The 27,941-nt window shown below is 39.8% G+C and overlaps 1 protein-coding gene across 2 annotated transcripts in view; it reads left to right on the forward strand.

Annotated features, from left to right (window-relative positions):
• The first annotated feature begins 1,571 nt into the window (after window positions 1-1,571).
• MEP1B (meprin A subunit beta) overlaps window positions 1,572-27,941 on the forward strand; it is a 33,390-nt gene continuing 7,020 nt past the window's right edge. Inside the window, exons 1-10 of one of the 2 annotated variants that reach the window (XM_030926034.1) lie at window positions 1,572-1,681; window positions 3,351-3,369; window positions 4,180-4,224; window positions 4,308-4,351; window positions 6,936-7,014; window positions 14,543-14,660; window positions 15,820-15,998; window positions 21,808-22,026; window positions 22,671-22,823; window positions 25,357-25,572. In XM_030926034.1, the coding sequence (XP_030781894.1) occupies window positions 1,619-1,681; window positions 3,351-3,369; window positions 4,180-4,224; window positions 4,308-4,351; window positions 6,936-7,014; window positions 14,543-14,660; window positions 15,820-15,998; window positions 21,808-22,026; window positions 22,671-22,823; window positions 25,357-25,572 (1,135 nt within the window). In that variant the 5' untranslated portion in view covers window positions 1,572-1,618. The remainder of the gene's footprint in view (window positions 1,682-3,350; window positions 3,370-4,179; window positions 4,225-4,307; window positions 4,352-6,935; window positions 7,015-14,542; window positions 14,661-15,819; window positions 15,999-21,807; window positions 22,027-22,670; window positions 22,824-25,356; window positions 25,573-27,941) is intronic. The other variant, XM_030926035.1, reaches the window with a different exon arrangement.

Here is a 27,941-nt window from a genome sequence, read left to right on the forward strand (position 1 = left end):
CCTTATGATCCCTGATGTCATCTATCCTCACAGGCATCCTCTAAAATATCAGTCCCTCTGTCTGGTCCTTATTTGTGATTCTGTGCAGTCTGCTATGGTGACATCCTGATTCCTATCCACATGGCCCTTCAGGCATGACAGCTTTTTCTGATACTTCTGTGCTTCCCTTGGCCTCAGGAGTTATTCTCCTCTTCCCAAGATGTGCCTTCTTCTGTAGAGTCCCTTTGCTTCCTTGTAGCTCTAGCCAAGAAGTAGGCCCATTTGATTTTGGATCCTACAATATATCTGGGGGATCTCAGGGATCAAGTGAAGAACTGACTATAACTACAGTTTAAAATTTTCCCTTTTAATTCTCATCCTACCTCATAGGGTGGGAAGGGCTGGCTTGTACTCAAGAGCAACCTCTCAAACCTTTTGTCTATGCTACATGTCTCTTGATAGTCTTCTTATTAGCACAAAATGGGGTGAAGGCTAAGCTAGAGAGGGGAAGGGGAAACTAGAAAAATATTATTACTATTATTATTATTATTATTATTTTTTGAGGTGGAGTATCATTCTATCACCCAGGTTGGAGTGCAGTGGTATGATCTCAGCTCACTGCAACCTCCGCCTCCCAGGTTCAAGTGATTCTCCTGCCTCAGCCTCCTAAGTAGCTGGGATTACAGACATGCACCACCACACCTGGCTAATTTTTGTATTTTTAGTAGAGATGGGGTTTCACTGTGTTGGCCAGGTTGGTCTCGAACTCCTGACCTCAGGTGATCCACCCACCTTGACCTCCCAAAGTGCTGGGATTACATGCGTGAGCCACCATGGCCAAAATGAGTATTTGAAAAATATTATCCTGCATCATAAGTAAGTTGAATAACTGCATCATAAGTAAGTTGAAGCCATGGGAACTGAGAGAGCAGGTTGTTTCTAAAGAGAAATTATCCCAAGAAAAGAAGCAAAAAGTGAGAAAGAATTAAGAGATGAATGGGAACATTATTTTATTAGAAAATCAGTGCCCATTCCTACCTTTATGACCCATGTCCCACCAGTGTTTGCTTGATGGGAATTTTTAGGGATGAGGTACATTGCTGTCTTACTACTTTATATCTGAATAATGGGTGTGCCTGATTTCTAGCACATTAATGGATTTTATAACTCAATAAATTATAGGCAGTCAATAAATTTTTATTAAATGAGTGAATGATAAAAAGCAGTGGACATAACTGGAAGTATTAAAGCAGCATGGGGCTATATGAGCAGGAGGAGTTTCATAAGATCAAGATTAAAAATTAATTCGATATATATACTTTTTGCTCAAGTGGTGTTTACGAGTATTGGGGACCAGTACACATATATTAGAGAATGTATTCATTAAGACGTCTCAGCCAGCCACTAAACTGTTGACACAGAAAAAAAAAAAAAAAAAAAAAACCTACAAAACAACTTCGCAGAGCGGTGTTAAAAATACTGGACTTTCATCCCTTGACTGGAGGTATTACTATAGCGTCAAGCTGACCTGCAATATGGATCATTGAGATCAAAGGCTATAAATTATAATGTTTGCCTTTAAAAAAGCAAATTCAACCCTGAATGTCATAGTTAGCTACTTTCAACTGGAAGCTACAACATGGATTTATGGACTCTGTCTTGGTTTCTGTTCTTGGATGCTCTTCTCGTGATTTCTGGCTTGGTAAGTAAACAATATATAGAAAACAATTTAAAAATTTTGGGACAGTTGATATTGATTGTCAAAAAAACAACTGTTTGTTAATTTTTTGTTCTTTATACATCTTGAAATGTTGATCTCAAATGAGTGTTTCTTCTTGGAGAGTAGAGGTGGGCAGGGTGTAGGGAGTGACAAATAGCCACAGCAGAGTAGAGACGTTGACATAAAGTTATGTTTTCCTTTTAGTTTCATCATTGTGTAACAAGTTTTCTTTTGATGAGATTATAAATTTGAATTTTGAAAATCATTCCATTTTTACTGCTGAATGAAATGCAGATTGCTGGACAGTTAACTTGAGATATGAATGAGTGTCACAGGCACCGTCAGTGCTTACAAAGTTTTGTAACATGGTATTTATCTTCTACTTCTTCATCAATTCAGACTAATCCTTCTACAATTTGGACTAATCTTTTCTATCAGGTAGTTTGTATCACAAACCAACACAAGGTTTTAAATGAAGTTTCAAATGGCTGGTGGAAAACCTTCAGTTGTTATTTTAAAATAACAATTATTATATTGGGATGATATTCAATGAATAGGAACTAGAGCATTGCAAACAAAAGATACTGATGAATACATGTTAAACTGTAATTAGGAATAAATCCTTGATAATTTTATTCTGTAGGTGCCCTGGCATTCCTCTGTGAGTGTATGCCTGTGTGTGGTTATAGTGTGAAACATGCATTAATGTCAAAAATGATGGTAATCTTCCATCCAGTTCATTCCCACGTTTTGTTAAACACTCCAAATGATTCTAATATTTAGATACGTAAGCTGTATTTGAATAAAATTGTACTTTACACTGTTGCGACAATGTATTACAGCTCACAATGTGCTTTCTTTCACATTATATACTGTAACCCTCACAATACCTGGGCAAAGCAGGTACTGACCATATTTTATAGATAGTTTGAGTACTTGGAAGGTGAACTGAATTACCCTTAGTAGAACCAGTAACATAACCCAGGACAGTCCTATGAGCTTTTTTATTTAATTACACTAAGACATTTCTCAGATTTACTTAGTTTTTTTTTCCTTTGGACATGCAGTCTGAGTTTCATTGACCATTTGTGGAGAATCTATTTTCAGAAAAAAAATTAATCACAAAATGTACCCTTTTTTTTCCTTAAATATTTGTATTGTCTTGAAGGCAGAATTATTCTGGGAGAAACATGAACGTAAAATAACTTGATTAATGAGTCGTGAATAAAATTTCTTTTTAAAGAATTGTTATAAATTACAGTATTATTTCAACATTGAGAATAAATTATTAGCTTTTTCAAACATTGCTCCATGCATGCTTTAGAAAATCATGTGTAAAGTGAGCACTTATTTGAAAGCTAGAGTCTTATGTTCTGCCTTTTTCCCCCCATTTTTTGAAGTTGATTTCTTGTTTCCTTCACCTTCAAATTGATTTGAGAGGCAGTTTCATTTTCTATACGCAATGAGAAGTCCCTTTGGTCAAAAAGTCATCTTAGACTTCAATTTAGCCATCCTAAATACATGTCAGGAAATAATCCATAATATTAGTGACAAAACAAACAAACAACAAATGGTTAGATATAAACTGAATCCAAGAAGACCATTCATGGGCATTATAATAATATATTTTGTTTATGTGTTTATTTCCCAGTCAACTCCAGAAAACTTTGGTGAGTCTATTTTGAGTTTTGCTCTAGGCTATAGAGAACCTAGGACGTATTTAATGCTAAATATCATACATAATTACATATGCATAATTGATGCATAATTGCATTGAACTTTGATCTAACACTGGATTCTTTTGATTTATGGAGCGACATTTTATTGTCCATGTTCCAAGGTTCATATGCCCAGCAGAGAAATAGATGGTGGTATAGGAAAGGCCAAGCACAGTGATTGACACACAGACATCCCATAAATGCTTGCTGTTATGTTTTTGTTATTTTGTGTCAAATCAGATGGACCTAGTAATAACAGTCTACTCAGTATTCACTTGCATACTCAGAGATTTGGCCATATTATATACACCTTTGCAACTTAAAATAGTAATTCAAGTTTAACTTAAGAATTTTGCTTGAAGGTTCCAAGGTATACTACTAGCAAGTGATATACATGTATGAGTAGACTGGGCTAGTTTGACCAAATTTAATCATTTGTTTCCTATTTAATCTAGTCTTCTAGTCTTTCAAATTAAGCTTAATAACATATGGAGCGACCAATTTCTTATTCCTGAAGTCATTTGACATTCAAGGGAAAGTCGATAGGACAGAATACATACATAAAAGCTCTTTGGAGCCCAACCTGGCTCATAGGAGATTCTTAATCAATCAATCAATCAATCAATCAATGTATGTTGAGTCTGAATCTAGTAGTAATCACTTGAGGCCAAAAGAAACTCACTTAGTTCTGATTATATAAATGACAAAGGTTTTCTCCTTTTATAAACATAATGTTCAATTTTGTTGTTGTTTTAATCAAAGACGTAGATGGCGGAATGGACCAGGACATATTCGATATCAATGAAGGTTTGTGGATTTTTTTTACATAATCTCTTAAGTAGAGAGTTTGAATCCAATTTGCTAACATGAATTTTTATCTTTACTCTTAGGTTTGGGACTGGATCTTTTTGAGGGTGACATCAGACTTGATAGGGTGAGTTGAAACAGTATAAGGAAGAATCTTCCATTGACCACTGCAAGCCAAGTTCAGAGTAACTAAGAAAGATTAGACAGCACGAATTTTGTTAAGCCCAACTATCTCTAAGGGTGCAGAATCATGGCAACACATTTATTCAATGAATATGTTATACTCAAAGAAATGCATATAATTGTGTCTTCATCTCTCATTACTCAGATTTCTGTGTGGTTCAAGCCACCATAACTCATTACATATGTCTTAGTCTTACTGATTTGATTGATTTTCATCATTGGAGTAATATGACATTTTCATTTTAAAATAGGACCTCACAGATTCAATCTAGTGGAAGCAAAATTAAACTGAATTTGTAAACATCTTCAATGAATCAGGCTTTTTACCACAAAAAAATAGATTTTGTGACTTCTACCCTGGCCTTAGCTAAAAATTGCCAAGTTAAGACCCTCCCAAACCTATTCATAAAGAGTGCTGATTTCATCTAAGTTATCATGCCACACAGATAAACACAGGTACCTTGCATGTAGATTAGGGGGACTAAAAAGTTCATTATCATAAAAGCACTATTTTTTTCAGTGTTCTCTCACAGAATGGAAATAAGCACTATTTTTCAAAAGACAAGATATAGTTTATTGTCCACTAGATTGAAAAATATTAAGAAACTTACTACTTACTATCCCTTTTGGTGATGATAGAGAGAAACCAGGATGCTTGTTTAGGAATGTGTTTATAACATGTTATTATACTGGAGAGTATATAAACTTGAAAAAAAGAAAGAAGATTTGATTTGATAAAAGCTATCATAATTTAAAATATGTATACCATATGACCTAGAAATTATCCAGTAGATCTTTTCGTGTAGAATTCTGCTCTTCCTTCCAACACAGTCCTGAGTCACTCCCTTACTTCCTATGTCATAAGCATCAACATCCCTCACAGTCCTCCCACCCTCAGGAAACAGAGCTGCAGTGTCCCAGGCTTAGTCCTGCGCCTACTCTTCTATCTGTACTCTCTCTTGATCTCACCTTGGTCCAGGGATTTAAATGTCATCTCCATGCCAATTAATCCAAAGGCATATCTCTGGTCCTCTCCTTTCCCTGAGCTCCAGACTGGTCTATCCAAGCGCTAATTTGCCAGCTCCACTTGAATGTCTACAAGACATCTCAGACCTAAGGTGTCCTCTGATCATGTGAACCCTGACCTTCCCCGCAAACTGTTCCTCCCCACTCTCCTCTCTTCATAAAGTCATCCTCACAACCTGACTACTCAACTGAACACATAAAAACTTCAAGAGTCACCTTTGCTTCTCTTCTCTCCTTCACTCTCCATCCAGCCCATCAGCAAGTTCTGTCATTTCTAGCTCTAACACACACTGCAAGTTGTCTACTTTTCTCCATCACTCTAATTCAGGCCCCATCATCTCTTGCCTGGCTTTTTCCATTAGCCTCCTAATTTATCTTTCTATTTCAGATATTTTTCCCCTGTAATCTTTTCTACCCTGTTACTTGTCCTTATCTCTCACAGCAAAGTCATTTTTCAAACAGGCAGTGACTTCATTTCACCTCCTAGCTTGAAACTCTTCCATAGTTACCTATGGGTTTAGAATCATCTCCGGATTTAGCCCTAGCCTTCCAAGCCTAGCATGTCTTAGCTCCTGCTTCTCTCCTCCCCTCTCCCTTCCCCTCTCCTCTCTTTTCCTCTCCTCTTATCTCATCCATGTTTTCCCTTAACTCATTAGGCTACTGGTCTCAACACATATTCAAAACATACCAGGCATATTCCCACCTCAGAAGCAGAATAACTAATGTTCCCTCTGCCTGAAACCAACTTCCCAGGACCCCTTTCAACGCTGGTTCTTCTTGCTATCCTATTTCCTCTTAATGTCATCCCTTCAGAGTGGCCTGTCCTGATCACTCCATCTCATGTACTCCCTCATCCCTCTGCCCTTGTTCACATCGCTCTTTCTAATTTCCTCCCTATTGCATTCATCCTGCTTAAACATATATTTTTTTCATACTGTTTCTCTCCTCCACTAGATATAAGCTCCATGAAGCCAGGGACCTTTATTACCAAGGAATCTCTATTCTCTAGGACAATATTCAATTTGTTGACTGGGTAAATACATTAGTAAAATATTATTCATTTTCCATTTACACAGTTTAAAATCCTTTAAACATTTTTGAAAACTTTGGCCCAGCTCATGTGTGACTTTTTCTGATATTGTGATATCCAGATTATCAAGGTCTTGCTATCACTGTTTTCTTGCATATTTTTAATCTTTAAGTGTGGGAAAGTAAGCTATAAATCTACCAATATTTGTAGTTCAGTTTTCCAACAGTTATTTTTTGCATTATTTCTTCTTCAACTATATTAACAAAATTAATGATAGAAATTAGTAATTTCTTCCTAGAAACTTTGTTATATTATGATAAAAGTAGGGCTACACACACACACACACACACACACACAGTTTGTGCGAACTGGGAGAGCTTTAAAATTCATTTATTTCTAGATTAACTACTGATTGTTTCCTAAGTGTTTGCCTTATTAGTTTAACTAGCCCTTTTGCATTTATTTTTGACAGGCACAAATTAGAAATTCCATCATTGGAGAAAACTATAGATGGCCTCATACCATTCCATATGTTCTAGAAGATAGCTTGGGTTAGTATGCGCTTTGGAGTATTCACAACTAATGTATGTTTCTGATAAAATATGATTACAATGTTTCAAAGGGTGGGCTTATGTGGTCTTTAAGGTTTTGTTTGATTTGCTCCTTTGTGTGGCTATGTACATTTACTTTGAAAAAAATAAGCAAAATGAACAATGAATGTAACCTAAATGATTCTGTCTGAAATATTTAGTGTCTTGACCAATACAGCAATGCATTCAACCAACAGTTATGGAGAGCCTACTCTGTTATGCTAGGGACATAACGATTAGGGAGCCAGTCTTTTTTTTGTGGGGGAGGGGCTCTGCATCATATATTCATTGAACCAGTGCAAAAACATCTTTTGGGGAGCAGGCCAGGCCAGGGTCCCAGGAGGATACTGGGGGTGCGGTGGGGGTGAAACATGGAAGAAGAGGGCCTTGCTTCCTCTTCCCATGGCAGGTATGCCCCCTTCTCCTGGAGTCTGGATCCCTGGTGAGTGGGGCCACTGACTGACTGTCCGTCTGCTTGTCCCTCTCTATCCCTGCAAGTTCGGGGAAGAAGAGTCCTTGGCAGCCCGGGGCTGGGAGCCCAGGTCCTCTGGTGCCCCCACTGACTCGGGCTCCGTGGCCTTGGGGTCCTCGGCCTTATCCCTGTTTCTACTGGCCTCCTGGAGCTGGTGTCACTGCGTCACCTCGGCTTTCAGATTCTCCAAGTCTTTTTGACTGAGAGGAATGAAGAGGATGCCACTGATGCCTTTGAACTGCTCCAAGATGCTGGCCATGCCGGGGGCTGTGAAGTTGAGGGGCGGGATGTTGTTGCTGGAGCCATTGCGGTAGATCTCATTCATGGCGCTCCGCAGGACCACGGCTGGCTGGGTCAGGCATTTAAGGTACTCGGAGCTCTTCTTGGTCTTCTCCTGGTCCTCGACCAGCTGGGTATTAACGGAGGGTGTGCAGCTCTTCCTTCTGGTGCTGCAGGGCCCACTGGAACTCAGCTTTGCTCTCATAGACCTAGGCGATGAGGTGGTGGCCAAGGCCACCTTGAGGGCCTTGGGTCCGTGGTACTTGGTGCTGACGGCCAGCGCGTTGTCCAGGAAGCGTGGCGACAGGTCGTACTCCATTACCCTGTGCAGCACCCGCCCGATGTCCAGCACGCCACCTCGGGGTGTCTTCCCAAGGCACCAGCAGCGTGAGGTAGCCGGCGCCCCGCAGCAGGCTCAGGGCCGGAGACAGCTGCCTGCTGGTGAAGCAGCGCAGGGCCAGGTGCATGTTTTCCTGGATGGTGTTGGGGTGCTCGATGCCCGTCACCCGCACGCTCATCAGCACTGCCTCCTGCTGGCTTCTCAGGGCCTCTGCGTACTCGCCCATGATGCAGTGGAGGCGGGTGAGGAGGCGCAGGCAGGCGCAGATCTCCACGTGCACGGCTCCCTACACTTGGCTAAACAGGTGCAGGGCCTGATTGATGGGCTCACAGGGAGCCAGTCTTTATTTTAAAGCAGTGGTTTCCCCTGTGATCAATTATACATGTGACAAAACGCATAAAATAAACAACTAAACAGAACTTGAAGAACTGGCATTGTTTTATCAACATTTTATTTTGCCAGGTCAGGAACTTCAACAACAACTTAACATGATAAAAGCTTTTATCATCCTCTTTTCATACAATAAATAATGTTATTAGTTTAGTATTAAAATGTTAAAAATTCAGAAGAATCAAATCCAAACCTAAGGGCAGCTTTTCTATAGAAGAAACTTAAATGTGTTGGAAAACTCTAAACATGGTCTTCATTTTATCTATGGACTAGTGACAACGATGTCACTGACCAGCATTAGTGTAGAAATCGCTGTTTGGGAAAAGTTTGAGTAAAAACCCTGCTATCGTTTTTAAATTTTCTTTTTCTTTTTTTTTTTTTTTTTGAGACAGAGTCTTGCTCTGGAATGCAGTGGCACGATCTCAGGCTGGAGCGCAGTGGCATAATCTTGGCTCACTGTAACTTCTACCTCCCAGGTTTCAGCAATTCTCCTGCTTCAGCTTCCCGAGTAGCTGGGATTACAGGCATGTGCTAGCACACCTGGCTAATTTTTGTATTTTTAGTAGGGACGGGCTTTCACCATGTCAGCCAGGCTGGTCTCGAATTCCTGGCCTCAAGTGATTTGCCTGCCTCGGCTTCCCAAAGTGCTGGGATTAGAGGTATGAGCCACTGCACCCAGCCTATTACAGTTTTTTAAAATTTCAACTTTTATTTTAGATTCGGGGATAAGTGTGCAGGTTATTACATGGGTGTGTTGCATGATGCTGAGGTTAGGGGTACAAATGAACCCATGACCCAGGAGTTGCGAATAGCACCCAATGGGTGGCTTCTCCAACCCCTTCTCCCTTCCTTTCCCCTCTTGTAGTCCCCAGTGTCTTTTGTTCTCATCTTTACATTCATGTGTATGTAATATTTAGCTCCCACTTATGGGAAAACATATGGTATTTGAAAACCCTGCTATTTTCCTTAAAGATCATGCATTTCAGTGGAGATTCACATAAAAGTGAATTATGATAGAATGGAATAAACATGATGAGTGATATGTTCAAAGAGCTATGGGAGCACATTGGAGGGGCATTAAACTCAACCTGGATAGAAAAGCATATGCATTATAAGCAGAGGACACTATATAGCAGGACTGCCACAAAGGTTGTGTAACTTGTACACTATACAACTGACATGACCTCCTGGAGCTGGTGCCGCCATGCCACCTCAGCTTTCAGATTCTGCAAGACTTTTTGACTGAGAGGAATGAATGAAGAATGCCATTAATGATGTAGAGCTGCTTCAAGAGGCTGCTCTCAGGTGGCTGGGCCAGGAAACAAGTGGAGCCGATACCAGGTTTACGTTCTTGCTGTTCACCAGGAGGCATTTGTTTCTTTGTGTGAAAGTGCTGTTCACCCATCTGGCCGGCCAGCAACTGCAGCACCTGCTCAGATGTAGTGCCTCTTTCTAATCTGCACACAGGCACCATGCAGGCTAGTGTGGCCTCTGATAACAAGGGAAGGATGCTTTAGTCAGATGCACCACGATCTGCTAAGGCTTGAAGAAGGGAGAAAACCCTGAGCTGGAATTTAGATTGAGAGTGGGGAGATAGGAAGTTGAACAGGTAGGCAGAACCCAGGTGGGAAAGGACTTGGGTCTTTCCCGTGTTAAAGAACTTGTTGTGTATACTAATAACATGGAGCCACCAAAAGTATTATTGTGGCAGTGATTGTTAAAATTGCAGTTTAAAATAATCACTTGGGTTGAAGTATAGAAGATGTGTCGTTAGTGGGGTAAAAAGAAGGTAGGGAGACCAGTTAGAAGACCAGTGAGGAAATTCAGAGAAAGAATTAAGAGATTCCTAACCAAGACTTTCTCAATGGGGATAGACAAGAGTGGATAAATCTAAAAGCTATTTGGGAGGCATTTGTTAGACTTATTGATTAACTGTAAGAGGTCAAAAAGAAGGTGGGTATAGGTAATGAGATTCTAGTGCTCAGGATTGAGTCCTGGGTAGCTGAGTGGATGGTAATGTCTTTAACAAGAATGGAGAATTTAACCTTGAGGAGCATGAGACAGAGAAGTGTGGTGGAAATTAGTTTTTGGCATGCAGAATTTGAAATGTATCAGAGTCACTGTGGTGGAGATACCAAATAAAGTGTTGGTATATGACCCGGTCATTCAAGATCGAGAAATATTTGGGAGTTATGAGGATGTAAGATATGGTTGAAGCCATGAGTATGGATGAGCATTTCACACAGTGCCTTGCATTGAACAGGTGCTCCATAGATAACTGGATTTTATTGATTTATCCTGGAAGGTTGTGTTGAATAAGTAAGAAGATGGTCGAGAATGAAACTCAGTGCCATTTTTTTTGGAACTGGTATAGAAAGAAGATCTGGTGGAAGTTATTGAGAAGGGGGAATTGGCCAGAAACATAGATGAAAAACTAACAGTAGGGTAGGAAAAGCCAGGGCAGGAGTAGTTAGCAGGGTTGGAAGCCATAAAGAGCACAGGGAGCATGAGGAGAGAAAGAGGTTGATTGACTTTTGGAATCAGGAACCTGAAAGATTTTGAATATATATGTTTTTTGGTTTAGTCTTTTTGATTAAAAAATTTTTAAGTTCTTTTAATTCTCCTTCCTTCCTTCCTTCCTTCCTTCCTTCCTTCCTTCCTTCCTTCCTTCCTTCCTTCCTTCCTTCCTTCCTTCTTTCCTTCCTTCCCTCCCTTCCTCCCTCCCTCCTTCCTCTGTGTCTCTCTCTCTCTTTTTTGAGATGAGTTCTTACTCCATCACCCAGGCTTCAACCTCTGCCTCCCAGGCATAAGTGATCCTTCCACCTCAGCCTTCCAAGTATCTGGGACCACAGATGCATGCCACCATGCCTGGCTAATTTTTTGTATTTTTGGTAGAGATGGGGTTTCACCTGTTGCCCAGGCTGGTCTTGAATTCCTGAACTCAAGCAACCCACCTGCCTCGGCCTCCCAAAGTGTTGGGATTACAGGCATGAGCCACCACGTCCAGCTATATTTCTTTTTTTTTTTTTCTAATTATTCTCCTAAGTATGTTCCATGAAAGATTAGGGAGCTTTAATTTTATGTATCTCTTAGGCTATTTTTTTTTTTTGCCATGTATTTAACCAAAGCCATCTAACCTTATAAGCTTTATTTATTTTTTAAACAGCATTATAAACAACATAATGAATGCCTTGAGGACAAGAGCTATTTTTCATCTTGCAAATTGGAGGATTACCATAGTCTCTGGCATGTTATATGTAATAATATTTTTGAAATAAATTGATAAGCATATGTATATATATATAAATGAAAAATGTTAGGTAAAAATTCAGCCTAGATCCTACCATCCAAACTGTGCACATTTTTACATAGTTATAACTATGACGTCTTACATTTTTTATTCTAATTTTTTCACTTAATGTTATTGCATATTTTCGTATTATATAGTCTTTATAATAGAATCAAACTTCAAATTTTTATAGACTAATTTTTTAATTATGTGATTTTGATTATTTCTTATTTAGAAAATACCTTTGTTTAATATTGTAGAATTCAACTTATTTTCTATGTTCAAATTAAGAAAAGTATCCTTATGTTTCAGAAATGTATACCATCTTCAAATGACTCAGACTAAGAAAATTACTAAGCAAGGCCACTCTTACAGGTAGCAAAAGTAAATACCTATGAAGGGTTGATTTCTGGAAGCCCCTATTACTCAGATTCTAGTAGGTCAACCTGTGAAATTCTACCAGTAGGACTGTAGTCTTTGAGCTTGAACTTCAGATGTTACCTGGCTGGTAGATGCAACTTCCCTGAAAGAAGTAACACTCAAAGCAGCCATTTATACTTTCCAGGGCCTAAGTTATAATTCCTTGCCTTAGCACCAAGGGAGAAAAGGCAGTGGGGGAGGCTGAGGGTAAAGAGTTGGAGATAGAAATGAAGGGGAAGGTGCTAGAAACCTGAAGGGGCTGCTAAGGGGAAACAATCCTGAACAGCTGCTTACTGAACTCCTAGGACTGCCAGCAACTTGCCTCATTTTCCGAAGCCTGGGGATTTCTATGATATGGTTCCAAGTGGAGCTTTCTGCATCTATAACACAAGGTTAACTAAGGCTCTTGGTAAATAAAGGCATATGGAAAATAAAGATCTTATCTTGGTAAAGGGCTTCAGTGTTTATAAAGCTTTCACATGTTACTTTATTAATTCAAGAAACTGTCCTCATTAAGTTTTCATAAATGGCCTAAACTAGTATGCTCTTTTAAGTTCTGTTTAAAACAGTGATATGGTGGTCAGTATTATCATACCCTATTTGAAGGAAATATTACATTTGAAATAATGACCCAAATATGATACTTATAGGACAGAACATTTTGAATGTTACAGCCATACGTAGATACACACACACACACACACACACACACATGCACACACACTTTGCATACTATTTCAGGGCGTTCATAGACCTTCTCATCTGAATGTCCTCAGATTAAAAGCCCAGCTGTGAGGCTTTAAATACATATTATAGCTTCTCAGATTAAGTATGTGGTGACAATTTATTTTGATTGTCTGTGATCCAATGTCCAATGGATCCAATTTGTAATCTTCTATTCATTAAAATGATAAAAACAATACTCAACGATGAAAAAAGATTTTGATGATATAATATTTAGTGAAAAAATAGTTGGTAAAATGCTATGTAGATGACTTTATTTTTTATAGAAATATTAACATATATATGTTATATGTGTATTCAAAGGCAAAATGTATGGTAAGGGTGATTGATTATTCCTGGATGATAGGATTTTAAATTTCTTTTTATTCATATCAACGTTTTAACTTATTTATAATGATAGTGTATTACTTATGTGGTATTGTAAAAGTCTGAACTTAGTGCCTTTTACAACTTATGGATTTTAGGGTCTTCCCTATGTGAATCCTGTTCTTGATCTTCTTAGACCTGCCTCAACAGAGGCATATCAAGTAATCTTCCTTGAACGTCTATGCAATGGTTACTCAAGAAGGGAGAAAGGAAATGAACATTTGACAAATGCTAATTTTACTTGGAACTTCACGTTTACTTTCTCTTATTATCCTCACAATATCCTGCAAAGTTGATTTTATTTCCTCACTTAACTGATAATAACATCAAAGCTCCAAAGGTTGATTGAATTGGCAAAAGTTTTATGTCAAAATTAAGTGGTGAGGATAGAGAAGAACTTAGGTGTGTCTGGCTCCAAAGTCCAAGCACTTTCCCCTCTGCCATACTGTCTCCCACCTCCTGGCAGGCTCCGTTTTTTCACTTCACTAGGACCTGGCCCATATGATGCCTCTCCATGTGCATCTGATACAGCCCTTCCTCCTGGTCACTCACAAGTTTCTTTTCCTGTATGTTGTTTCTTCCATGCCTCTGCCTTCTTTGAGCTCCATATCCATATCACTCGTATATCCAAAGCATTGGCTCTTACCCCTATTTTGGGCCATGAATTCACTTGCAGACCTCATGAAAGCTCTCTCTAGGAAATGCACTTTGCATATGTAGATATGCACACACACACACACACACACACATACACGCTTTGCATACTATTTCAGGGTGTTCACAGACTCTCCCATCTCAAGATCCTCAGATTAAAAGCCCAGCTGTGCGGCTTTAAATACATATTATGTCTTCTCAGATGAAGTATGTAATGGTGATTATTTATTTTGATTGCCTGTGATCCAATGGATATGTTCTCTGAGGTACAGAAATGCATTTTTATTGTTTAGTAATGCACCATTAGTGAGTGCTAGAGAAATATGAGGCCAAATAAGAGATCTGAAGAATAAGCAGATACTGTATATGATATTCAATGGGTACTGAATTCTAATTTTTGTAAAAATAAAAGACTCAACATTCATGAAGGGACTAACTCATGATAAGCAATATATTACAATGGCCTGCTTCCATGGTAGATTTTTCAATGGTGATTGTTTTAATAAGCATATTTTCGTTTGTTTTCTTCCTTCAGAAATGAATGCTAAGGGAGTTATCCTCAATGCATTTGAACGTTATCGCCTAAAAACCTGTATTGACTTTAAGCCTTGGGCTGGAGAAGCAAACTATATATCAGTGATCAAGGGCAGTGGGTAAGTTGAAGACTTAGTCTTCTAGGGCATCTAAGGAGAACTCTAGTGCCTGGGACGTTACATTACAGCAATCGTCCTAGGCTCTGATCTTTAGGAAGGGGTGGGGACTTTCTTGCTAGTTGCTGGAGAGAAAAAAACAACTGGATCTAGTTTTCGTAGGCATAGAAATTATATTCCCATACATGTAACCACCTTTAGACACAGTGGATGGGATTGCATGCCATCAGACCCACAACCTGTGAATTTCAGGCCGTTTGTAATTTACATACTGTTTATCCCTTTCAAGTAAAAAATGTGTATTTATGCGTGTCCATGTCTGTATTTAAGCTTATTTTAACCCAACCACTCTTATTTCTTGAGTTAAGAAGGTGACAGTATTATTTGTCTTGAGCTCAGCAATTCTGAGTGATTGCTGTCCCTGTAAAGTCCTTGTTTAATGGGCACAGGCATACCAAGGAGGATCTCAAAGACTTTGAAATTCACAGGAAAAACCAGGTCTGGACCACCTTGGGGATGATTTGCTCCTATGTAATATCTGGCGTTAGGGCAAGTTCTTTAAAGATCACCTGGTCTATAAGGTTTTTTAATATTATACAATACCTGGTATATTAGGCTGTTCTTGCATTGCTGTACAGAAATACCAGAGACTCAGTAATTTATACAGAAAAGAGGTTTAACTGGCTCACATTTCTGCAGGCTTTATAGGAAGCATGGTGCTGACATCTGCTCAGCTTCTGGGGAGGCCTCTGCAAACTTACAATCATAGTGGAAGGTGAAGGTGGAGCAGGCATGTCACATGGCAAAAGCAGGAGCCAGAGAAAGAGTGGGGAGGGGGAGGTGCTACACACTTTTAAATGACCAGATCTCATGAAAATTCACTATTGCAAAGACAGCACCGAGCATGAGGGGTTCGTCCCATGACTCAAATACCTCCCACGAGGTCCCACTTCCAGCATTGGGAATTACTTTTCAACATGAGATTTGAGTGGGGACAATTGTCCAAACTATATCACCTGGGTTATGAGAGAAATGCACAGTGTTCAGATGTAACAGCAAAGGATTTAGGTGGGTAATGAGGTGGACTAGGCAGTGGGGATTCTGCCCTGAGACCTCAGATTGTAACATCCTCTTCCCCCTTTCTTGTAAACTCTCCTATAAGCTGCTGGTCTTCAGTGGGAAATAGGAGGGTTGGGAAGCAAGAACTTTCCATTGGGGAAAACTGTGACCGAATAGCAACGGTTCAACACGAGTTCCTCCACGCTCTGGGATTCTGGCATGAGCAGTCGCGTTCTGACCGGGATGACTATGTCAGGATAATGTGGGACAGAATTCTGTCAGGTACATTTCTCTTGTTTTCCTTTGTTTTTAGTCAAGGACTGAATTTCTAAGCATGCGTCCTCTCTTGTCATCTGTGGCAACTGTTAATAATTTTAAAACTTTGATGTTTTGATGTCTTAATTCATTCAGCTCGAACTCATTCTGAGTTATTGGAGCACTGGTATTCCAGAACCCATATGAGCTAGATAAGCTCTTAGAAACTGGGTTTGTGGTTTTAAAGCATATTCAGTCCCACAATATGTTCCTGAGTATTATATGGAATGGAGTCTGTGCCCAAATTAGTTTTGCAAATCCCCAAGTCTTAGTCCATCTTGCGCTGCTATAACAAAACACCACAGACTGGGTAATTTATAAAGAACTGAAATTTATTCCTCATTGTTCTGGTAGCTGGAAAGTCCAAAATCAAGGGGTGGGCATTTGATGAGGGCCTTCTTGCTGTGTTGCATACCATGGCAGAGGGCAGAAGGGCAAGAGAGAGTCAGAAAAAACAGGGCTAAATCTGTCCTTTTACAAGGAATCTACCCCTGCAGTAGCAAACCTACTCCTGCAGCAATGGGATTAATCCATTTATGAGACAGAGCCCTCATGCCCTAATTACCTCTCATTAGGCCTCACCTCCCAACACTGCTGCAGTGGGGATTAGGTTTCCAATACATGCTTTTGGGGGGACATATTCAAGCCATAGCACCTAGGTTAAAAGAAATTAGACATATTTATCCCGCTATACTGCTCTGAGTCTTTATTAGCTTGACAGGAATTGTAAATCTCTAAGAAAAGTGATTTACAAAATGATTTGATCATGGTCTTCTTTTTTTCTTTTTGCAGAGTAGCTTGTAGAGTATTTGGATTTATTGTTTCATGGAACAATTTTCAGTAATAGTTGAGTAGCATGAACTGTTTGTGATTCTATGTTCAAAGTCACAAAGTCTTAATGACCATGTCTGAGTAGAGCTCATGTTTTCCACATTCCACAGTGACACTCAGCTTCCTCATCTGTCCTGCCTGTGTGGGGCGAGACAGAGGAAAGGGCACTGCTATTATGTCTGAGGCACTGTGAGGAGTGCCCTACACAAGGTCCCCTGACACCACACTTCTTGAAATCACAGATCTTGCTCTTCATCCCCCGCCTCTGCTTATCTCAAATGGCGTCAGGCGTAGCAGCAAACTAAAAGATTTCTAGAGAAACAGCAGTGTTTAGCTTTAATCCACAACCATACTCTTTAGGATTCCCAAAGTCTTATTTTTGATCAAAACTTCTGCCCACGTTTGATAACACATCTTTATGTTTTCGAGATTAGAACCACCTCAATGTGTCCACAGAATCATTCCATTTCAAGTTGGAATCAGTTGCCCATTGGTGTAATGCTAAACGGCCTGATGTCTTCTCTAAATAGATTCATTTTTGTTTTTTATTATTATTTTAAACTGACAAATCATAATTGTATATACTTATGGGGTACAGTGATATTTGGACATGTGTACACAATGTGGAATGACTAAAACAAGCTGTTTAACATAGCCGTCACCTCACTTATCATTTCTGTGGTGAGACATTTGAGATTTATTCTCTCAGCAATTTTGAAATATACACTACATTATTATTAACTATAGTCATCATGCTTTATTTATTTATTTATTTTGAGACAGAATCTCGCTCTGTTGCCCAGGCTGGAGTACAGTGGTGTGATCTTGGCTCACTGCAACTTTCGCCTCCTGGGTTCAAGTGATTCTCCTGCCTCAGCCTCCCGAGTAGCTGGGATTACAGGCGTCTGCCACCATGGCTGGCTACTTTTTGTATTTTTAGTAGAGATGGGGTTTCAACATGTTGGCCAGGCTGGTTCATCATGCTTTAAATACATCTACACATATTCCAGTAACCATGAATTATGGTTAGTCAATAACCGCATGTCAACGCTTTCTAATGACTCCTTTGTAGGATAACTAGAAAGTTATCATTCCCTAAAGGGAATATCACCACCGACCCCACAGAAATACAAACTACCATCAGAGAATACTATAAACACCTCTACGCAAATCAACTAGAAAATCTGGAAGAAATGGATAATTTCCTGGACACTTACACTCTTCCAAGACTAAACCAGGAAGAAGTTGAATCCCTGAATAGACCAATAGCAGGCTCTGAAATTGAGGCAATAATTAATAGCCTACCAACCAGAAAAAGTCCAGGACCAGATGGATTCACAGCTGAATTCTACCAGAGGTACAAGGAGGAGCTGGTACCATTCCTTCTGAAACTATTCCAGTCAATAGAAAAAGAGGGAATCCTCCCTAACTCATTTTATGAGGCCAACATCATCCTGATACCAAAGCCTGGCAGAGACACAACAAAAAAAGAGAATTTTAGACCAATATCCCTGATGAACATCAAAGCAAAAATCCTCAATAAAATACTGGCAAACCGGATTCAGCAGCACATCAAAAAGCTTATCCACCATGATCAAGTGGGCTTCATCCCTGGGATGCAAGGCTGGTTCAACATTCGAAAATCAATAAACGTAATCCAGCATATAAACAGAACCAAAGACAAGAACCACATGATTATCTCAATAGATGCAGAAAAGGCTTTTGACAAAATTCAACAGCCTTCATGCTAAAAACGCTCAATAAATTCCGTATTGATGGAACGTACCTCAAAATAATAAGAGCTATTTATGACAAACCCACAGCTAATATCATACTGAATGGGCAAAAACTGGAAAAATTCCCTTTGAAAACTGGCACAAGACAGGGATGCCCTCTCTCACCACTCCTATTCAACATAGTGTTGGAAGTTCTGGCTAGGGCAATCAGGCAAGAGAAAGAAATCAACGGTATTCAGTTAGGAAAAGAAGAAGTCAAATTGTCCCTGTTTGCAGATGACATGATTGTATATTTAGAAAACCCCATCGTCTCAGCCCAAAATCTCCTTAAGCTGATAAGCAACTTCAGCAAAGTCTCAGGATACAAAATTAATGTGCAAAAATCACAAGCATTCTTATACACCGGTAACAGACAAACAGAGAGCCAAATCATGAATGAACTTCCATTCACAATTGCTTCAAAGAGAATAAAATACCTAGGAATCCAACTTACAAGGGATGTAAAGGACCTCTTCAAGGAGAACTACAAACCACTGCTCAGTGAAATCAAAGAGGACACAAACAAATGGAAGAACATACCATGCTCATGGATAGGAAGAATCAATATTGTGAAAATGGCCATACTGCCCAAGGTTATTTATAGATTCAATGCCATCCCCATCAAACTACCAATGAGTTTCTTCACAGAATTGGAAAAAACTGCTTTAAAGTTCATATGGAACCAAAAAAGAGCCCGCATTGCCAAGACAATCCTAAGTCAAAAGGACAAAGCTGGAGGCGTCACGCTACCTGACTTCAAACTATACTACAAGGCTACAGTAACCAAAACAGCATGGTACTGGTACCAAAACAGAGCTATAGACCAATGGAACAGAACAGAGTCCTCAGAAATAATACCACACATCTACAGCCATCTGATCTTTGACAAACCTGAGAGAAATAAGAAATGGGGAAAGGATTCCCTATTTAATAAATGGTGCTGGGAAAATTGGCTAGCCATAAGTAGAAAGCTGCAACTGGATCCCTTCCTTACTCCTTATATGAAGATTAATTCAAGATGGATTAGAGACTTAAATGTTAGACCTAATACCATAAAAACCCTAGAAGAAAACCTAGGTAGTACCATTCAGGACATACGCATGGGCAAGGACTTCATGTCTAAAACACCAAAAGCAATGGCAGCAAAAGCAAAAATTGACAAATGGGATCTAATTAAACTAAAGAGCTTCTGCACAGCAAAAGAAACTACCATCAGAGTGAACAGGCAACCTACAGAATGGGAGAAAATTTTTGCAATCTACTCATCTGACAAAGGGCTAATATCCAGAATCTACAAAGAACTCAAACAAATATACGAGAAAAAAACAAACAACCCCATCAAAAAGTGGGGAAAGGATATGAACAGACATTTCTCAAAAGAAGACATTCATACAGCCAACAGACACATGAAAAAATGCTCATCATCACTCGCCATCAGAGAAATGCAAATCAAAACCACAATGAGATACCATCTCACACCAGTTAGAATGGCAATCATTAAAAAGTCAGGAAACAACAGGTGTTGGAGAGGATGTGGAGAAATAGGAACACTTTTACACTGTTGGTGGGATTGTAAACTAGTTCAACCATTATGGAAAACAGTATGGCAATTCCTCAAGGATCTAGAACTAGATGTACCATATGACCCAGCCATCCCACTACTGGGTATATACCCAAAGGATTATAAATCATGCTGCTATAAAGACACAGGCACACGTATGTTTATTGCGGCACTATTCACAATAGCAAAGACTTGGAATCAACCCAGATGTCCATCTGTGACAGACTGGATTAAGAAAATGTGGCACATATACACCATGGAATACTATGCAGCCATAAAAAAGGATGAGTTTGCGTCCTTTGTAGGGACATGGATGCAGCTGGAAACCATCATTCTTAGCAAACTATCACAAGAAGAGAAAACCAAACACCGCATGTTCTCACTCATAGGTGGGAACTGAACAATGAGATCACTTGGACTCGGGAAGGGGAACATCACACACCAGGGCCTATCATGGGGAGGGGGGAGGGGGGAGGGATTGCATTGGGAGTTATACCTGATATAAATGATGAATTGATGGGTGCTGACGAGTTGATGGGTGCAGCACACCAACATGGCACAAGTATACATATGTAACAAACCTACATGCCTACATGTTATGCACATGTACCCTAGAACTTAAAGTATAATAAAAAAAAAAATTAAAAAAAAAAAGAAAGTTGTCATTCCCAGGTTTCATCTCACCATCCCTTCAAAGTCTTCTTACTTCCATCTCCATCTACCGTGGATGTCCTCAGCCTGCCATCACTGCTGGCCAATGCCCTGAGTAGTTCAACAACACTTTTTGTTGTTGTTGTTTGAGACAGGGTCTTACTCTATTGCCCAGGCTGGAGTGCAGTGATGTGATCACAGCTCACTGCAGCCTCGACTTCCCAGGCTCAGGCAATCCTCCCACCTCAGCCTCCTGAGTAGCTGGGAATACAAGCATGCACCACCATGCCTGGCTAATTTTAAAAATATTTATTTTATTTTATTTTATTTTATTTGAGATGGAGTCTCATTCTGTCACCTAGGCTGGAGTGCAGTGGTACAATCTCGGCTCACTGCAACCTCCGCCTCCTGGGTTCAAGCAATTCTCCTGCCTCTACCTCCCAAGTAACTGGGATTACAGGCATGCACCAACACACCAGGCTAATTTTTGTATTTTTAGTAGAGACGGGGTTTCACCATGTTGGTCAGGCTGGTCTCGAACTCCTGACCTCATGATCAGCCTGCCTTGGCCTCCTAAAGTGCTGGGATTACAGGCGTGAGCCACCATGCCTGGGCTTAAAATATTTATTAGCGATGAGGTCTCGCTTTGTTGTCCAGGCTGGTTAGCAACACTTTTTAGAATCCTCCCTTCCACGAGCAGTTTTTTACAGCCTTAGACTAAATGCCAGTGTCCTAACTATGGGCTGCAATAGAACCTTAGATATGTTCAGTGTCACTGCTGGTATTACAGTTCTAAGTTTGAATGTTATATTGTAAGATGGGAATAATGAAACTGTTGTTAGTTGTAGCAAAAATTGTTTGAGTTTATTATATTCTCCATTTCTAAGTGAGCAGTATTTGGAGTAAGATAAGCTGAATTTTGTGAACATCAAGTAAAGATTTTTTATTTATCCTTTAGGCAGAGAGCACAATTTTAACACCTATAGTGACAGCGTATCAGATTCCCTGAACGTTCCCTATGATTACACTTCAGTAATGCACTACAGTAAAACTGCATTCCAAAATGGAACAGAGCCGACCATTGTCACAAGAATCTCAGACTTCGAAGATGTGATCGGCCAACGAATGGATTTCAGTGACTCTGATCTCCTAAAGTTGAATCGACTGTATAACTGCTGTATGTGACAGGTTCTTTGAAATGACTTGTATTTCCCTCTGTTATGTAGAAAAAAATGTGGGTCTGTGCCATTTTGTCGAGCATTGGTGGGGTTTCTGAGATTATGGAGACTTGATATTCAGGAAGTGAACAGAATAGTACTCAGATCTTAATCTACAACTTGGAAGCAGTATTTTTCTTTTCACAACGTCTGGTGTTGAGATCTAAAAACAAATTGGGTCCTGTAGGAATATGCCTCAGGCAGGTTTTTAAAGCTGTTAGTAATTCAAACGTGGGTAAGATTGATACTCACACTTCCTTTTAGCTAGAATGGTATGTCTAGTTGTAATATGAATGGGATCAAATAATCTGGATTGTGGCTTAATGATTGGAATACCTAGGGGAGTGTAGACTCAGATTTCTACAAATTAGATAATTTTTTTAAAAAAGATGGGGCAGGGAGCTTATTCAGATGTGCAGAATTAATTACCTTCTTTGTAGGGGTTCTGCAAATAAAGAGGGATCTTTAAGCCACCATCACCCAGAATCAGCCAGGTGTTCCCTGTAATACCAACCTGACATTTCTAATACTGTGGTAAGTTCAGTTTTTGTCACTTAGATTATCATGTTGTATGAGTGTCAGTAATTGTTTTTTGCTTTTGTAGCCTCTTCCTTGAGTTTTATGGACTCGTGCAGTTTTGAACTGGAAAATGTGTGTGGCATGATCCAAAGTTCAGGAGATAATGCTGACTGGCAACGGGTTTCACAGGTTCCCCAGGGGCCAGAGAATGATCACTCCAACATGGGCCAGTGCCAAGGTAACAGGAGTGAGATACTCCTAGGTTGTGTACTCAATGGCTACAGCCACGTTCTTCTCTTTGAAAGACCGGGAATTTATCTCTAATTTCTATCAGAATAATTAATGATTATTCATTAGGTGACTACTGAGAAGTAGGTCTTGCACCTGATAAAGACATTGTTAATTGCTTTTCCTTCTGCGTTTATTTTTCTTTCTACAAGTCAGAGCTGGGCTCTGTGATGCCTCTACCAGTGCGTTTCCATAGGAGAGCATACCAGACTGGGCCTCCTGCAAGGCCTCTTATCTCAGGGGCAGTACTATTGTTTTCTAGAAGTTTGCAGAATACAAGAGACTCTTTCCAATGGACAGCACTAGGCTGTGAACTATTGTTTCAGAACTGTAGCTGGATGTGATTATATGCTCCTGTCACAAAAATATCTAAAAAGCACCGTTTATTTAATTTTCTTCAGATGCATATCCCTTTCCATTTTCATTTTGTTTTGCCTTAAGTAGCTATTTGGCTACAAGGAACACATTTTTACTTATTTGCTTATTCTGGCAACAAATATGTAAAACTAGACTTCAGAACTTAGGGCCAGTGCTTAATAATAATAGCTCAGATGATCTAGGCAGGAATTGGAGGCCTCCAATGGCAAAAAGGTCCTTTTCCTTTTATTTTTCTTTTTAAATGCATATTTGGATAGTGGATAGTGGTCCTACTCAGACCACAGGAAAGTAGATAGGGAGGGAGGGAGGAAAGGAAGAAGAATCCAGACCAGGTAGCTCTCAGTTTTTTCTGTTTTTGAAAGCTAATTTCTGTAGTAAGGGAAAGGTTCCCTAACGTTGTGTCTTTCTTTTCTTTTTTTTTTTTTTTTTAGAGACGGAGTCTCGCTCTGTCGCCCAGGCTGGAGTGCAGTGGCCGGATCTCAGCTCACTGCAAGCTCTGCCTCCCGGGTTTATGCCATTCTCCTGCCTCAGCCTCCCGTGTAGCTGGGACTACAGGCGCCCGCCACCTCGCCCGGCTAGTTTTTGTATTTTTTTTTAGTAGAGACGGGGTTTCACCATGTTAGCCAGGATGGTCTCGATCTCCTGACCTTGTGATCCGCCCGTCTCGGCCTCCCAAAGTGCTGGGATTACAGGCTTGAGCCACCGCGCCCGGCCCGTTGTGTCTTTCATAAATTGCCTGCTCCTAGAACCATATTTAAATGCCCAACACAATTCCCTGCATATAGTGAAAACTAAGCAAATACTTGAAATAAGGTAAAGAAAATTGGGCCGTGTGCAGTGGCTCATGCCTGTAATCTCAGGCTTTTGGGAGGCCAAGGTGGGCGGATCACCTGAGGTTGGGAGTTTGTGACCAGCTGGGCCAACATGGTAAAACTCCGTCTCTACTAAATATGCAAAAATTAGCTGGGTGTGGTGGCGCATGCCTGTAGTCCCAGCTAGTTGCAGGACTGAGGCAGGAGAATCACTTGAACCTGGGAGGCAGAGGTTGTAGTGAGCTGAGATAGTACCACTGCATTCTAGCCTGGACAACGGAGTAAGACATTGCCTCAAAAAAAAAAAAAGGAAACAAAATATATATACATTCAAACCAGAATTACTAGCTCTGCCTTCTTTAGAGATGGCTTGGAAGATTAAGTATTGCAGATAATGAAAGCAGAGAACTGGGAGGTGCCTCTGAAATTGTCAGGTTCAGTTATTCTCAATTTTTTCATTACAAATATCATTTAAAAAATATTAAAATGTGAATCTCCCCAGATGGTTGCTGTAGTCACAGTATCTTCTGAGAGTTGAATTTCTTTCTTTCTTTTCTTTTTTTCTTCCTTCTTTTTTTGTGACAGTTTGAAGCCAAAGAAGTTAGAAAGTGTTTTTTTAAAAAAGGGGGCAGCCAAGGCCCTGGTTTCCTGGTTGGGCTCTTGCTCCTGTCCGCATTGTGTGTTCACCTCTCCAGAAAGACCTAGAAGTTCACGTTGAATTAGCCTTGGGATACACAGATGCTACAACTCTCTACCCACCCAAGTTTCAAACCCTCCTTTTGACTTAATTTCCATTTTCCTTTTTCATACTCTCAGAGGGGGAACCACCCTCTGTAGCATCTTTTTCCAGTGGTATCTCTTCCCACTTGGAGCTGGACCAGGGTTGCGGACAGTTGAAAGGTGTCCTGTGTAGACTTTTAGCCCTGCTGTTTGGTCTTGACCTGCAGCCTTACAGTGGATTTTTTAAAAATTAGCATTTGATACTTAAACTTGCTGTATCTTTATAGCTCATAACAAATGAAGATAAGCAAGGATTAGTGTAAGTAAACGTACAAGGATTATTGTAAGTAAACGTCTTATAAATAATAGAGAGTTTTGAGTTTTATACTGTTATGTCAATCTGCTAGCTTTTGCAAGTGCCAGATATGTAGCTTAGGCTTCTGTCGTTTCTCCCTGGCAATTTATATATGGATGTTACTTATGCCTCGTGTGAAGAATCTAGCACCACTATTAACAAACACACATTTCCATACCCAGTATCTGTTTTCTCTCAATTCTGCTTTTCTTTAACAGGTTCTGGTTTCTTCATGCATTTCGATAGCAGCTCTGTAAATGTGGGGGCCACAGCAGTGCTGGAAAGTAGAACGCTGTACCCTAAAAGAGGATTTCAGTGCTTGCAATTTTACTTATATAACAGTGGCAGTGAAAGTGATCAACTGAACATCTACATCAGGGAGTATTCTGCAGACAATGTGGATGGCAATTTAACCCTTGTGGAAGAAATAAAAGGTACAATGTCAACATTCTTATTGTTTGGATTCAAAGTGAGGCAATCTTAGGTCTTTTCTTTAGTTAATGCAACAATTTACAATAGGGCAGGGGCTACTGAGTCACTACCTTTCAACTAAGAACTAGATTCTTCTTGTTTTAAGTGGTGGCAAGGAAGCTAGAATGAAGATTCTTTCTGCGTGCTCTGTTATGTAACACTCGCTTAAGAAACTGTAGACCAGTCTCTGGCACTATGGAGGTCAGTTCTTGGCAAATAATAAAAATACAAAGCCGGGAGCAGTGGCTCACAGCTGTAATTCCAGCACTTTGGGAGGCCAAGGTGGTCGGATCACCTGAGGTCATGAGTTCGAGACCAGACTGGTCAACATATAGTGAAACCTTGTCTCTACTGAAAAAATACATAAATTAGCTGGGAGTGGTGGCACACGGTAGTCCCAGCTACTTGGGAAGCTGAGGCAGGAGAATTGCTTGAACCCGGGAGGCGGAGGTGGCAGTGAGCCGAGATCACGCCACTGCACTCCAGCCTGTGCGACAGAGCAAGACTCTATCTCTGAAAAAATAAATAAAATAAAATAAAATACCTAAAAATACAAAGTGAACTAGCTTAGGCAAAATAGGACGGGCTCCTGGCTGAGGGGTAGTTACAGCCTGTGGGACAGATGAGGGAGACACCGGCTTGAGGGGGAATTTTTAGTAGCTCTGTCTCTGAACATTGCTGGGCACCTCTTGTTTTACCTCAGAATGGCTTCTTTATAGGACTGGTCCTTTGGCTGTTTCACTTCCCAGCTTACATTTGACCAAATTTGCTATCAGTCTGGAAAAAGGACTCTTCCTCTAATATAAAGCTTAGAAAATAAATCCCGGTGAAGAACTGGGATGCTTATGACTTCAGTTAAACACAGCCTCTGGAGCAATTCCTGAGTGGGAAGTGAGTACTCACCCTTCTTACCAACAATATGTCGGAGAGGAGAGCCATGTTGAGCACCTATGCAAGTAGATGGTTAAGGGGGTGACTGAGAAAGGGAGGGGCTGTGGGCTGGCAGATATATTACTGTCTATTCCACTTAATCATCTCATGGCTTGAATGAATTGAGTAATTCAATTTGTTCCACAATTGGATCCATATTATGCAATAGAGTATGCCATTTTCCTCCTGTTTTTAACAACGAGAAACAATCTGAAATACAGGTGACATTTTTCTTTGTGAACACCTATAAGCAATGAGGTTTTTAATCTCACTAAGAATATACACATATTATACATATATTATTCATGTAACAAAATAAAATATAAAGTATAATTATATATAATATGTATTATATATTAAATATATAAAAGTCTTATATATAAGCCGTATGTTACTATAAATGTTATATATTATGTATTAATATATAAATTAATACAAATATTGATATAATGTATTTATAATATATATAATTATCCAGGATTGGAAGGGGGATCCTTTCTATTAGCAATCTGTGGGTGTGTCATTGATATACAATAACACAAAAAGGCACTTAAGAAGCTTCCTTATTTTCTGTCATTTGGGTATGTCTAACTTATTTTCAAGTAGCTGTGTTTCACATTAAGCACCAACATATTTTTGTTTTAAGATTTTGTGTTAACCACTAGTTTGACACGAATTTCTCAGCTGCTGTCCATCTGGGGGTTTCTGCAGATTATTTAGTATACTGCTTCTTATTTGAGTATGTGATATAAGAAAATCAGACAAAATGGCATATCATGTGCTGCTAGCGAGGGTTATGGGCTAACAGTTGGGGAGGGAGTGCAGGTTGGAAAGAAAGAAGGTGGTACCAAGTATCAGATAAATACTTACAATGCTGAGTCACTGGGAAGTGATCTAAAGAGTAGATTGCAGGATGTGGGCTTTCCAGGGTTTGGTGGATTTTGTTTAATATTACCAAAAGGTTGATTGAAGATTTTGTGTGTGAGGGAAGTATTCCAATCAAATCATAAATATATTAAAGAAGGCTTTGCCTGAGTGTTACAGGAATCTTGGGTAGAAGTGTTATGAGTGTTGGGCTTGCTGCCTGTTTAACAATGGAGAATGTCAGGTAACTCATAGGTAGGGCATGAAGTACTCGTGAGCTAGATGTTGTTATTTACTCTCCCATCTCTAGGAAAGGGTGATTTATTTGAGAAACAGCTAGACAAATATTCAGCTATTCCAGAGAACAGAGTGACCCCATAGAAGCACCTTTAAGTAAATAATTCTAGGCTGGAGCTTTGGCAAAACCATACTTCTGACCCATAGAAATAAATCGGTTTTGGATGATCCTTTGTCTAAGAAGGCTAGAAATCTAATGTTGACTAAGAAGGCTAGAAATCTAATGTTGACATGTACATAA

This window comes from Rhinopithecus roxellana, chromosome 21 (assembly GCF_007565055.1).
Source record: "Rhinopithecus roxellana isolate Shanxi Qingling chromosome 21, ASM756505v1, whole genome shotgun sequence".
Classification (NCBI taxonomy): domain Eukaryota; kingdom Metazoa; phylum Chordata; class Mammalia; order Primates; family Cercopithecidae; genus Rhinopithecus; species Rhinopithecus roxellana.